General features: G+C 41.2%; 1 protein-coding gene across 3 annotated transcripts in view; it reads left to right on the top strand.

Moving 5' to 3' along the window:
• Positions 1-4,715: 4,715 nt before the first annotated feature.
• LOC110485789 (VPS10 domain-containing receptor SorCS1) overlaps positions 4,716-15,160 on the top strand; it is a 157,530-nt gene continuing 147,085 nt past the window's right edge. For all 3 annotated transcript variants that reach the window (XR_005035469.2, XR_016485772.1, XM_036940436.2), the window contains exon 1: positions 4,716-5,739. Coding sequence is in view for 1 of the 3 variants with exons in the window: in XM_036940436.2 (XP_036796331.2) it covers positions 4,927-5,739 (813 nt within the window). In the remaining 2 variants the exon portion in view is untranslated. The remainder of the gene's footprint in view (positions 5,740-15,160) is intronic.

Raw genomic sequence — 15,160 nt, 5'->3', positions numbered from 1 at the left:
CCTGCACAACCGGTCCTGGCTGGATACTCCCCGTAGCCCGGCAAGTGCGGCGAGGTGGAACAGACCGCACTGGGCTGTGCTGGCGAACCGGGGACACTGTGTGTAGGGCTGGTGCCATATACCCTGGGCCGAGGAGACGCACTGGAGACCAGATTCGCTGAGCCGGAACTGCCCACCCCAACTCACGCCCTGACCAACCTAAAATAGAAACATACAAAAGGAACTAAGGTCAGGACGTGATGAGCTTAAGTGTGTTCACTAAATTACCGTAAACAACGGTAGTTTAGTGACATCAAACAGACTTGATGGAAATGACAAAAAAAAAAAAAAAGAATATTCAGTACTCTATAAGAAATTGGAATTTCTAGAAAGCCGGAACAAATCTATAGAATTAGAGTTGGTGTGTGATTTGACTTGATTTATTCCTGTTAGCCCCTAGTGGAGCAAGGGCCCTCATGCATCTAGCTTTCTTTGTGAATTATACTTATTTCCTAAACCTTCTCAAAGGAACCACTGTGTATAAAAGATTATTATTTATTCTCATTGTTGTTGATAATAACTGCAACCATTTACAAAGGCAGCTCTATAGTCCAAATAAGTACCCTGCAAGAAAACATACATTTGAAGTCTTAAGTGAATTAAGGAGAGTACAATAAGGGCTTGATCAAGTACAAGTGGGTTGCTCCCAAATTGCACAGTGTGGCAAAACAAACCTCTGTTCAAGATCACTCAATGTGAAAAATTTAAAACAAAATAAATTATATTCACTCTCCACAAGGTAATAAATAAAATAAAAAACTAAACTAACACCCTTCAGTGTGTGTCACACCCTGACCATAGAGAGGCATTGTTTGTTTCTCTATGGTGTAGTAAGTAGGTCAGGGTGTGACTAGGTGGTGATCTAGTATATCTATGTCTATGTTGTGTTCTAGTTTATTTTTCTATGTTGGTGTTTAGTATGATTCCCAATTAGAGTCAGCTGGTAGTCGTTGTCTCTAGTTGGGGATCATATTTAAGTAATTATTTTTCCTACCTGTGTTTGTGGGATCTTGTTTATGTGTAGTTGTCTGTGAGCACTCCATTGTCTTCACGTTTCGTTCATTCTTTATTGTTTTTGTGCATTTCAGTTAATAAAACATGTGGAAACCATGCTGCACCTTGGTCCAATAATTCTCACTACAGTACATGTATAATGCTTTTATGACCAAGGCTTTTGGTTTCAGCTGGATGACATCATTGCTAAGCTATGGCTTTGTTCATTAGGGGAGACCTCTCATTGCCATAAAACCTGGGTCTCTCAGTTCTGTTTAAATGGATAATCCAATTATCCATGTCCCCAATGCCTCACCATATCCACCAGATCATGGGGTCGATTCATTTCAAACTGAGCCAATTTAGAGAAGAGGAATTTAAATTTGAATCATGAATTGGAAACGGGGGTGTTAACTTAACCACCCACGGTCAAGCCTACTTTTGTGACTTTTCATTCATAGCAATTCTGATTCTCTCAAAGTCTGACTTTGAGTTTGAAACCTCATATTGTTATGGATGGACGGTCGGGCAATTAATCTTTCCTAGAAACAAACATCCCAAAACAGTGGAAATTGAAAGTGTTGAACTCAGCTGTTGAACTCTTCTCAATGAGTCACTGTCAACTGATTGCTCCTGACCCAACGATTGAACCCGGCAGAGCCCCACAGAGGGTGAATACCAAATAAAGGCTGTAATATGGGAAACATCTCCATTCAATAGAACTCTCTGTTTGAGACTCCACAAAGTGGAAAGAAAAGAACCATTCACTTGATCGCTTGTCTTTTCTAGCTTTTCCTGGAGCTGGAGACTTTCGATTTTTTTCCAAGACTTCAGTTCCTCCTTTTCCCCTTTATTCTAGTCACCACTTGTTCTCCTCTTACCCCTTTAGAAAAAGATCCATTTGGCTGCGTTTAGACAGGCAGCCCAATTTTGGTCTTTTTTTCCCACAAGTTGGTCTTTTAACCAAAATATCTGATGTGAAAGGATGTCATGTGATTGGTCAAAAGACCAATAAGTGGGAAAAAAATATCAGAATTGGGCTGCCTGTCTAAACGCAGCCTGGACAACTTCCTTGTTCGAGAGCTACTTTCACGAAGGGAATGCTTTGGCATTTAACTATATAAAAAGCCATGGCTTTTCTAGTTAGTGTCTGACGATTTCAATTACTTGTTTGTGTTGGTGTTGCAGGCCTGTTTAACAGAGCCAAGGGTTTTTATGATAGGCTATCTGTGGCTGTGGTGTTGAAATGTGGCCCTGGGAGCTTAACTAGGGAAATGCAGGGACGCAGTAAAACAAATTGCATCCCAAATGTATGAGTAAAGTTGTATCTATGTAGCAGGGAGGCCCAGTTGATCAGCTGTCACAGAAACTTCTAACCAGAAATAACAATTCTAGCCTAAAAAAGGGGGTTCTGTGACTAAGTTACATTTCATGTAACTATTTGGGTTACAAACGAGACATACATTAGCTTGTTTTTGAAAGTCCTCCAGTGACGTTCGTTATATGTCCTTCAGAAATCTTACTCAACATATTCTAAGGATAGTCTGAATCACCCACACTTCTACAGTCCTCTACAGTCACCTTCAGTCAGATGGCATCTTAAACTTAACCAATCTCCTTATGCGTCCTGATACTGTACCTCCTTTCTCCCAGTCCCTCTTTCTGTGTGACTCATTGACCTTGTCGTGCATTCATAGTCCCCCTTCATACTAGTACAGTACAACTGGGTACAAATCAGACAAAGTAGGGTCTGAATATCATATTCTGCAACATCCTCCAAATCCATTTCTGCTATTGACAGGGCATTGATTCTGTGTGAATGGATGACGTGTCCAGACTTGGATGTGAGATGATGGGGTGTGAGACTGTACCACCCACTCACACACATGCAGGTGCACACACACACACACACACACACACACACACACACACACACACACACACACACACACACACACAGCAATGGACGTGATGATGGGAGTGATGGTGATTGAAGAGATGGTTGCCTGGCTGTGTGTGTGTGTGTGTGTGCCTGTGTGCACACTGGGGGAAGAACCACTTGATAAGTGTCTTCCAGCCACATGGGGCCTGTCCATCACAGGACCATTAATCCAATCCAAAACGTCTGCTTAATGCAGTGTGCCACGGAGAGAGGCAATACTTAATTTATTTTAGGTCTATGGTAGGACGTCAGGAGATTTAACACTTTAGGCCACCAAGAGGGGAGAAACATTCCAGTACAATGAGAATGATATTGGAATTCTATACCAATGATGGAGAATGAAAGGTTAAAAATACATGTTGGGAATTGGATAGCCTACCACTGATCACAGTCCTTAAAAAAATACCATTAGATCGGTTTTTAATCTGAGGTCGATGTTTTAGGCTACTTGGATGAAAGCCATGAAAATATTTTTACATCTCTATTTATTGTATCAACAACTCGTTATGTATGAATAGAAATAAAAACAACAACAACTGAACAACTGTCAAGGTGGTTTGTGTTCATTTGTCTTTCCCTCTATGCATTTAAACGCTCATCAGCACAACAATTATTGCATACATAATACATAGCCTATCACGTCCAAACAAACAGCTACATTTCTGGCGTGTTTGTGTTTCCCCCAAAGTCACTGACATTGACTGTTTGCACAGTCTATAGGGACCTATGCCTTTTAAATGGTAATACTCTGATTTCTGATGTGTGAAAAGAACATGACAGTATCTAATTATGATAACCGTGCCTAGGCTATATGTTTACTCTAGTGTTCTTCACAGGTGGCATCTCACGTTATGAAACATTTTCAGATAAAAACAATTCATTATTGACAGCGTCGATTTGGCACGGAGGCACGTTCTAGCAAGTCCCAGGTGAACTTGAGTCTCTTCTAAATATTGGATGTGTCACGTAGGCTAGTGAACGACCTCACATTGCTTATGATGCTCACACATCACATGTAGAGAGATCATCTATAGCAGTAGTTTCAAACTCATTCCAGGAGGGTCGCGTGTCTGCGGGTTTTTGGTTGTTCCTTTCAACTAAGACCTGGACAACCAGGTGAGGGGAGTTCATGACTAATTTGTGACCTTAATTCATCAATCAAGTACAAGGGTGGAGCGAAAACCCTCAGTCACTCGGCCCTCTGGAATGAGTTTGATACATGTGATCTAAAGCATATATTCTATGCCCATATAGAGGTTATTTAAATCTTAATAAACAATACCTCTATGTGATCTGTGACATTATGCATAATTGGGGTTAATTAAAAAGTTATAATTTCTGAACAAATCCCCCCCCTTCTTAAGAGCAATAACACGACTATAACTTTAAAGCAATTAGATAGATTCACAATGAATATAACCATTCTCTTTCATCTTCTGAGAAATGTGATTGAGCAGTTGACTCAAGTTGACTGCACAGTAAACCTAGGCCTACTGGTAGATACAATCTACAGCTGTTAGGGATATTGTTAACAAGACCATAGTAACAGCCAACAACATTGACAAAGGACTCATATACAAAATAGTATTTAAATATAGATCGAATAAGATCTATTACATACGTACGGTAAATGCTAACAAATTATTTATTACGAAATGATTAATGCGTTGTTCTGGGTGAGGGGAAAAAACAGGCGCAAGAAGAAATCTCGCCTATCTTTTCCCTGGATACTGCCAGCTCCTCCCCCGCGCGCGCAAGGCTTCATTCGATCAAATCCTTCATCTGGGACCACTTCGCCGAGTCGCACTTTTTAACACTGCAGAACAATTGGACGAGCCACAATTTACGACGATTTCTGTTGCTTAACATCAATTACAGTCACAAAGGGAAGAGAAGAAGAGAGTAAAAAAAAGACTTGTATCCAGACTGAGTATCTTTCTCTGCCACCAGCTATGGAGAGGGGGGTCAGATTATGCCCTATTTGGCACACCAGCGTTTTCTGGTTTCTGCTTTTGATAATGCTATCTTTCTTTTTAGCCGCTAAATCAGAGATAACTTGCAGATCATGTCAGCCGGGGGATAAGGGGCCTATTAAGGAATTACTGCTTAAAACGGACACACGAGAATTCGCAACAGGGCACGGAGGGGAAGTTATTGGAAATGGAGACGGGACAACTGCTTCACGGAGTTTAAATTCTGCAAGTGCCGAAACTCAACAGCTTGATTGCGCAGCTGGATCCGATGAATGCATCCAGGGGAAATACATATACTCAAGGCGAATACGGAATACTGACATACTGCTCCGTCCCAAGAACGCACTACTCGATGGAGGAATGCAATACGGTGGTGGTAAACAGAGAAAATTCACCCCGCGCGGTGAGTACAAAGTTTCCAACCTGAAAATGAACCGTCATGTAGGTAATACAGATGTCGGGAAGGCTCGCGCAGATTTAATTCCCGGCGTCTCACACAAGCACAGAGTTCGTAAGGACAGCCCGAGAGCTAATATTGGGGATGTTAAAGTGAAGTCCTCCGGCTCACCCCAGAGAAGGGAGACACTGCCTCTGAGTTACTCGCGAGAGGGCATCACCTCACGGACTGGGCGCAGCAGAGTGACACGGTCCGAATTGCGATGGAGCAACGAGGACAGAAGAGCGGCCAGTTCGAGGCAGGACGAACTCAAACTCACCAGTTCAACCTTCGCATTGACCGGAGATTCCGCACACAACCAAGCCATGGTGCACTGGTCTGGGCAAAATAGCAGTGTAAGTGAATACTTGTACAGTTGTTTTTAAATAATATGTGGCCTATGTGCGCATTCACGCAGCGCATCAATGGAGATAAAATGTAGCCATCAGTTTGACTTTGATGAAATTGCCAATAATTTAGGCCTACGAAGGTGTGTGCGTGCGTGCGTGAGTGTGATGGAGCGCGCATAGAGTGTGAGATTCCCAAGATTAATTCCGAGGCAACTGTGCATGCTGTCATCCCCAGTATAATTGCCAAAGCCTATTCGACATGCATCTCTTTTGTTGTTAAGTGATATCATCAAGTGACTGAACAATCATCAAACAAATCATGGCAGAGACAATCGAGACAGTTAACACAATCACCTCAGCATTTACTCAGCATGCTTTGCAGAGAGAATCGGTCTGACCCTCCTCCCCATTCCTCATTACCCACTTGTAGTCCTGTCTGTAACGAAACTGATTTCATTTCAACACATCACCAGCCCCCAGTCAGTCATGGCAGAAGTGACATCCCCCATGCCTCCAGGTGTTTCTGAGGGGGTATGAAAAACCAACTTCCAAAGTTTGACCGTATGCACTTGCGGTGGGGGGATATCAAATACACCAACATATATTACCTATTTCTTCTGTCGAGGCAGTAGTAACTAATGGTCATCCTAGGCTCTTGTCAAGGGTTTCCCAATACAAAGTGGTGCACATTTTTGTTCCTACCCAGCGCTAACACTCTACTCTACTGAAGTGTACTGTACTGAACTGTACTCTACTGTGCTGAGCTTTGATGTCCAAACTTATGATTGGTTCAGATTTTGTCCGGTTTGAACTCTACTCTATACTGTAGTGTAATGAACTCTACTGTTCTGCGCTGTGCTGTACTCTACTGAGCTGTACTCTACTGTAATGAACTCTACTGTTCTGTGCTGTGCTTTACTGTGCTGAACTTTGATGTCCAAACTTGTGAAACATAGACATCTATGATTAGGTCAGATTTTGTCCGGTTTGGACCAAGCAAATTGGGTTTTATTTGGGGGCAGAGCTCATAAAAATAATAGCCAGTGTGTGGAGTTATACCCAGGGACCCATGATGAAATTCCATTTTTGTAATTCTGTTACCGGGTGTAAATTCAAGTCAATAGCTGTGTTCGAATAGTCATACTAACTAGAGGTCGACCGATTATGATTTTTCAACGCCGATACCGATACCGAATATTGGAGGACCAAAAAAAGCCGATACCGATTAATCGGCCGATTTATAAAAAAACAAACTATTTTTTATTATTATTATTTTTAAAATTATTATATATATATTTTTTACAACAATTACAATTACAACAATACTGAATGAACACTTATTTTAACTTAATATAATACATAAATAAATAATGAAACATGTTCAATTTGGTTTAAATAATGCAAAAACAAAGTGTTGGAGAAGTAAAAGTGCAATATGTGCCATGTAAAAAAGCTAACGTTTGAGTTCCTTGCTCAGAACATATGAAAGTTGGTGGTTTCTTTTAACGTGAGACTTCAATATTCCAAGGTAAGATGTTCTAGGTTGTAGTTAATATAGTATTTATAGGACTATTTCTCTATACCATTTGTATTTCATATACCTTTGACTATTGGATGTTCTTATAGGCACTATAGTATTGCCAGTGTAACTCCCAGCTAACTAGCTAGCCATTTCACTTCGGTTACACCAGCCATTAGGTTGATAGGCTTGAAGTCATAAACAGCGCTGTGCTTGCGAAGAGCTGCTGGCAAAACGCACGAAAGTGCTGTTTGAATGAATGCTTATGAGCCTGCTGCTGCCTACCATCGCTCAGTCAGACTGCTCTATCAAATCATAGACTTAATTATAACATAACACACAGAAATACGAGCCTTTGGTCATTAATATGGTCGAATCCGGAAACAATCATTTCGAAAACAAAACGTTTATTATTTCAGTGAAATACGTAACCGTTCGGTATTTTATCTAATGGGTGGCATCCGTAAGTCTAAATATTCTTGTTACATTGCACAACCTTCAATGTTATGTCATAATTACGTAAAATTCTGGCAAATTAGTTCGCAATGAGCCAGGCTGCCCAAACTGTTGCATATACCCTGACTCTGCGTGCAATGAACGCAAGAGAAATGACACAATTTCACCTGGTTAATATTGCCTGCTAATCTGGATTTCTTTTAGGTAAATATGCAGGTTTAAAAATATATACTTCTGTGTATTGATTTTAAGAAAGGCATTGGTGTTTATGGTTAGGTACAATCGTCCAACGATTGTGCTTTTTTCGCAAATGCGCTTTTGTTAAATCCTCCCCCAGCGTTGCATCGATTATATGCAACGCAGGACACGCTAGATAAACTAGTAATATCATCAACCATGTGTAGTTAACTAGTGATTATGATTGATTGATTATTTTTTACAAGATAAGTTTAATGCTAGCTAGCAACTTACCTTGGCTTCTACTGCATTCGCGTAACAGGCAGGCTCCTCGTGGAGTGCAATGAGAGGCAGGTGGTTAGAGCGTTGGACTAGTTAACTGTAAGGTTGCAAGATTGGATCCCCGAGCTGACAAGGTGAAAATCTGTCGTTCTGCACCTGAACAAGGCAGTTAACCCGCCGTTCCTAGGCCGTCATTGAAAATAAGAATGTGTTCTTAACTGACTTGCCTAGTTAAATAAAGCTATTTAAAAAATCGGCGCCCAAAAATACTGATTTCCGATTGTTATGAAAACTTGAAATCGGCCCTAATTAATCAGCCATTATGATTATTAGGTCGACCTCTAATACTAACTTTACTATTTGTGACGTAAATTGAGAATGTAGTATGCTTATTGGTCATAGTATGAATATAGTTAGTATGCCAAAAGTTCCTGGATGTCGTACTACATTCGACCAAAATATGAAGTATACACGCAGTGGACACTATTTCCGTACTTTTAGGGCCGATCATGCAATTCTTCAGGAAATGGGCATGGCTTCACAACATTTTCAGATTTGAAGAAAATGGCGGAAAATATGCAGCTGAAGTCCAAAGATAAAAATGTATTGTTTTAACTAATTATGACAGATGGTGAGCAATGTAATAATGTAATGCTGCACGTTATGTTGGCTGACAATGTGTTGGCTACGCTATCCTTACGAACCGCATAGTATATCATTACAGCAGTAGGTACTACCGGTATGTTAGCTAGCTACCTCGTTAGTTGGTTACTAATACATTGAACTTGCCAGTATATTAACTATATGCTATCTAACTAACTACCCAATGTTTATTGACTTGATTATTCACGTCATTCTTAGCTAAGTGGTATAGTAGTTGTGATTTCTCAATGGACATAAATTCGCTCTGGCTATCTACTCCAATTTCAGAGCACTCTCGTCTGAGTGAGCAAGAGCGTGGAAAAACTGATGAATTTACGAACGCTCAACACCCGTTTAATATGGCCGGGGTCATTAAACATTGGCAAAAAAGCCCAATTAAATTGTTGCCAGCAGCACAGTTACAGGCACCAACGCTCTGGATAACATGCAAACAGCCTAACCATCTCTGAAGAGGTTGCATAGCAACAGAATCAACTTCCGGGTAGACAGGTATAGCGCTAGTATGCTCAACTGGCCGGGGTCATTCGTTTGTTTACAGTAAAATGAACTAATAGTATGTAGTATATACTCATTAAGTATATAGTATACAGTATGTTAGTATGGCTGTGTTCGAATGCCCAATCTGTCATGTCATAGCTGACACCCCGTTCTTTCTGCAGACATCGTTGAATCTGAATTCGAAGCAGATATTTACATTTTTTGTAGAAAACGTGGACACAAAAGAAAAACCAAGGGAGATGTTACCAAACTTTGCATCTGCACAGTTCTTCCAGTAAATGTGTTGGTTTGTTAAACTTTGAAATCAATGTTTTTTGTTTGACATACAGTTGAATAGAAAAAATTGAGTCTCAGCGTAATTCTGTAACCGTGGAATTGCTCAGCAGCATAACCACCATCTAGCCAGATGGAACCTGTGCTGTTTTGTGATATGAATAGATTGGGTTCTAATTGTGTGCAACTGTGAAACAATTCCCCCCTCTCTTCTCGCTTGTGACGCAAGCAACTTTGTAATGAGCAAGAATAGAGCCTCTGCATTAAATATGTAGAGTTGTTGCTGTATGCAGAAATAAATAGAGACTTAGATTTTTCCCATCTGAGCACAAGTGCAAATAAACAGATGAGTTGACGATGCTTCATGGAGCAGAAATGGAAGTGTCTGTCTGTCCGTCTGTCGTTATATGGGATGTATGCTGCTGCTGCTGTATATCTAACCTATTGGGCATTTACATAGTTAAGGGTATTAATGTTCCCATATGCTTTGTGTGTGTTTGAGCCAGATTGGAATATGAAGGAATGTGCCTTCTCATGATAGCCCAAGAGACAGTGGTGGATTAAGTGATGGAGAGATGGAGTCATGCAGTAGAAGAGATGGGAGGTCTGTGTGTGTGTGTGTGTGTGTGTGGTGTGTGTGTGTGTGTGTGTTAAATACTGTATGATTTTACATGTAGATAATGGATGATTCATCTGATCATATCCAGTAAGATGAAACAAAGAAAAAAAGTTCAATTATGGAATAGTTCAATTATGGAAATGTTTGCCTCAAAAAGGAGCTAAGATAATTTGTACATTCTGATCATTGTTAGGAGAGACGTTGGGACAAGTTTGGGATTTTAAATCTCATGGAAAGGTTACAGCAAAAATGCCAGAGTCCCAACGGGGGATATGTGGCACTGGCATATTCCTTGCATGCACATAAAAGTGTGTCAGGAGACTGCATATTTACATTATTGAAATGTCAGGGCATTAAGTACTTTGCTTGTCACTCAAGATAACAAGATGCAGCCTGACACATAGTCAATCCATGTAACAAGTTTACTCCGCAGCTTTGGACTGCCTCGGAAGATGTAGAATGTGCCCACATGCATCATGGGTATTAATATGGATTGAGTGGTATGGAAGTCAATGGCTCAATCCTAAATCAACCCCTAAGCCTTTTGCCTTATGCACTTGTGGAGATCTGATAGGTTAGGTAGAAGTTTTAACTATATTTCTTACACCAATCAAATTCTCTCGGATCTCCACAAGTGCGTAGGCTGTAGGGCTTAGTGGTCCATTTGAGATTGGGCCAACGTAGCGTTGAAGCTTCATCCTTGAATTCATGTTGCCACAGTACTCCTCAGTATCGGGGATTGCTCAGAAACATCTTCACTTTAGTCATAGCAGATCTGGGTTTAAATAGTATTTGTTTTCTGTCAAATGCTTCAGCTGTGCTTGACTGAGCTTGCCTGGCGCAATGGAACCAATGGAAAAGTCCCAGAAGTACCAACCCCGCCCATCTGGGACTTCATGAACCCAGGTCTGAGTCATAGAACCAGAATCAATGAACCAGAACCAAAGCCAGACTTGAACAAAGCCAGGATCCATAGTCTGATTCCATTTTCCCAGTTGAGGCAGTTCTTTCTAAAGACAAAGACAAAACCCATACTGAAAATGAAACGAGTTCTTAGCCATACAATGATCAAACAAAAGCATTTGTCAGAGAAGTTTTTTTTTGAGCCGAACAGAAGAAGAAAATCAAATGTTTTAGTAGCCAATTAGTGAGTGAGTTGATCACATGAAGTTGGTGGAGAAGTGTGTTGTGAGAAACCATCTCTCACCAGCTGTCTCGGTTTGACGATGCTCTCACTCTGGCTGTTCCTATGTGTTGAAGGAATCTATTTATGGTTCTGTACAGCTGTCGTCTCGTACAGCAGTGGTGGCACATTTACAGCATAAAAAGAGAAACAGTTCCTCTTTCAAACTAACATCTCTGATGTTTTTCTGCCTCATCAAATGTTCTGTAATTTGCTCGTTTTCCAACAATTTGATGGTGTCAACGGGTCCCGCTTTAAATAGTGGCCACGGCGTAGCTAGTCGTGTTAAACCAAGTACAACCTGTTATCCAAGATGGCTGAAAATCAAACAGGCAATTTAAATGAGCCGTATAGTAAACTGACAGACCCACACAATCAGGGCCACAGCAGTTGAATAAGAGAACACAAGCATTGAAATGTACTATTACATATTCATTGGCCCTGTCAGAGAGGAGTTTGTGTTTGATGTTGCTATTTCTTTCCATTCATTTGTCACTTTATTATTATCCTGCACCACCAACTGTGCTGTCCCTGTATTCCCACTCCTCACACCCCAACTTCGATGTACAAAACAGTGAGTCACGGAGTGATATCACTTGAATACGAACAACAATAACAGCAGCCTAACAAAGGCGCAGTGCAATCCACTCTTTCAATTGTCCCCCATCTCCAAAAGGAAGTAGGTATAGAAACACATTTACTTGCATTGCAATGGGATTCCCTCCAAACTACAGGGGCTAAGGATAAGACTGAGCAACGGGTAAATATCTGGTCATATTCTATAACAGATACAAATATTTGTCATAATGTGCTACATTCAACAGTTGAATGTGGTGTTTGGTTGGTGGTTGTGGGACTTTACACTAATATTTATTTGTGTAGACAGACATACAATCTTCTGATAAATACTGTTTCAATGCCATATGATTGGCTTATTATCTTACTAGAGAACACTTCCCAAGCTCTGTCCCCCCCCCCCCCCCCCCTTCCACTGGTAGGAGAGTTAACTCTGGTGTCTGTGTCTGTCTGGGATAATTGAGCCACAGGGTATGTGCTGGGTCAGGCACTGATCAGGCGGCGGGCCCAGGGAGGCCGTCACGGTCCGCTAGCCAGCGTTTATTTACCGGTCTGGCTAACACAGCCCTCCCTCGTTTGCCTGTAAACAAAACCCACCAGGCCCAGGTTTGCTCTTTGTTTCTCACTTTTCTTTCTCAGACAACTCCCAGAGGAATTATTCACAAATAATAAAGACGGCCTGAGTTGGAAAACCTTATTAACAAAATCTAGTAGCGATATTGAAAGCATCAGCTTTCCTTGTTGTTATAGAGCCCCAGACTCTGCATGCATGGACAAATAATAAAACCGAGTTTATAAGTAATGTACCTGGGCAGCACTCTAATCCTCACCCTAGGAGGCCTCAGGAGTGCACACTTCATTTCAGTAAGTGCCCTTCCCCTACCTCCCGCCCTCCTCCACTCACACTCGCTGTTGGATCCTGTGTCAATCATATTTTGATATGATTTCATCATCTTTCATGTTTGCTTGCCCTGGACAATATTCCAGGTCCCTATAGTGTTAAGTGAAGTAGATTAGTTATTTACCAATAGAGATTGAATCAAGTAAAAGCCAACTGGTAGATAATGCTTGCTGAGAGCTTGGGGGTAAATAGATTGCGGGGCTGTAATCACTGGTGGTTCAATTTCAAGGGTTATCAGTGTAATGCTGTGCTATTTCCAGGGGATTGTAGGTGAAATAATTGGGTTTAAAATGTCAAGAAGTTGGACAGCAGTGATGGGAAGCCATTGTAGTACATTACTGCTGTAAAATAAAATATACTTATCTATCTTATCTGTTGTTAACCATACAATTTATTATTTAATTCAAACCAATTCATTTGGAATATGTTTACAGATTTGAAGGTTTGCACGAGCCAATTCAGCTGAAATGAACAACAAAACATTTGTCATATTCCTTTTTGAAAGTACCCCCTAGTTGACCTTTTTTGACAAATGTTGATTTATTCGGATACCTAACTCGCACTCAACAGTCAGTGGTGCAGTCATAGAAGTGCTAGTTCTCCCTCTCAGCACATCACACATCTGGATGGGTTCCCTCTTCATAATATCAAGTGACACGTCATATACCAGGCAGGTAGTGGTGGTGGCAAATGATCCTAAAGCCATCTCACGTGCACACACATACACACCGAGGCAGACGGCGATGGACATGATGATGGGAGTGATGGTGATTGATGCCTGGCTGTGTGTGTGTGTGTTTGTGTGTGCTGTGTGGGAGAGATGAGAGGTGTGCTTAGCAGGGCCATGCCATTAGAGGTGCATTGAAGCGCGGTGCAAAGGCCTGGCTTCAAGGTGGAACACGATCAGGCTCTGTGAGAATTCATCACTGTTCGGATATCGGCCTATGATTTATGTATGTACTGAAGAGTAGGCAGACATCTGAGGATGACTAAAATATGGAAGGGGATAATAAGAATGACTGAATTATGAATCAGGGTTTTCCTTCTGCACGTGTTTCAGAAAAATTCTAAATGACTTGTCATTGAGTAGGAAATAGTCATCTGTATATTTGTTGTGATGGCTGTTATGGTTGGTGTCATGCATCAGGTTAGACTATTTTAAAACAAAAACCCTGTTGTTTTGGTAGAAAAGTGATGTGTTCACTATAATGCGGATAGTGTTGATGTCCACACCTGCTTCAAAACTGCACAAGGCACAGAACATATTAATCATTGGTGGCATCATATTCTTACAATTACTTGAGCAGGGAAACAGAAATTGCATTATCTCAAGTGTTGGATTTCCTTGATTGCCATGCTATTGAGTTGATTATCTTGTGTGTGCTTACGTCTCTGCTCTCCATATGGAATAGAATGGGCCCCAGTGCAGAGTTTTTCATATTAGATCCGTTTGGTCAGATGTATTATTTCTCATTTCAGATTTGATTGTAATTGTTGAGTTTCACATTCACAAGGCCTAGCCACTTTGGCAGTGAGTTGAGCCACTCATGTCCATAGCTCCAGCAAATGGAGTTTGTCCTTGTAATAACCAGAACTGGACAGAAATAGTAGAGGTCCCAACCTCCCAGTAGGAGGATGGTTGAGTATCTGGACCGTACATATACTCACACATCGTGCTAATCCCATTGACATTTTGGACATTTGATACTGCACGAGGAACATTTGATACATCAAGCCACATTTCCACGTCTGTCTTGCTTAATCACATCGAGAAATGTTATACGTCCATCCAGCAACATTTCCCCCGGTTGCGAGATGAGGCGTTTGAACGACAGCTTTGTAAAGCTGCACGATTCCAGATCTGATGATTATGTCCCTTCAGTAAATAACTACAGAGAGATCAAGACGGATGGAAAAAAAACTATGAACTTTTATTGAATAGGTTGTTTTGCAACACACAGAGCTGCAACACAGTCCTCCAGAAACATACAGTAAGCCCTACATCAAGATGCCAGAATGGGTTCAGCTTTCAGCTCGTCTTCTACTCTCTCCTCTTAATCTCAGGCAAATGGGAAGGAATTGGGATGAATCGCTGTGCACAGAGTGTATACACATTAGTAGTTTCCTCTGAGCTCGTAGCAGCTCGTGTCCCCTCTCGCCATTCAGATTGACAAGGATGATTGTTGGCAGCTATTGAAAGACAGTCGGAGGTCCTCTTTAGGCAGCCAGACAGTCCTATCTAGGCCCATCTCCGCACTGATCAGGTGCAGAATTGTATGT

This window comes from Oncorhynchus mykiss, chromosome 13, assembly GCF_057628025.1.
Source record: "Oncorhynchus mykiss isolate SJ-2025 chromosome 13, ASM5762802v1, whole genome shotgun sequence".
Classification (NCBI taxonomy): domain Eukaryota; kingdom Metazoa; phylum Chordata; class Actinopteri; order Salmoniformes; family Salmonidae; genus Oncorhynchus; species Oncorhynchus mykiss.
This window is presented reverse-complemented; position numbering and strand designations above follow the sequence as displayed.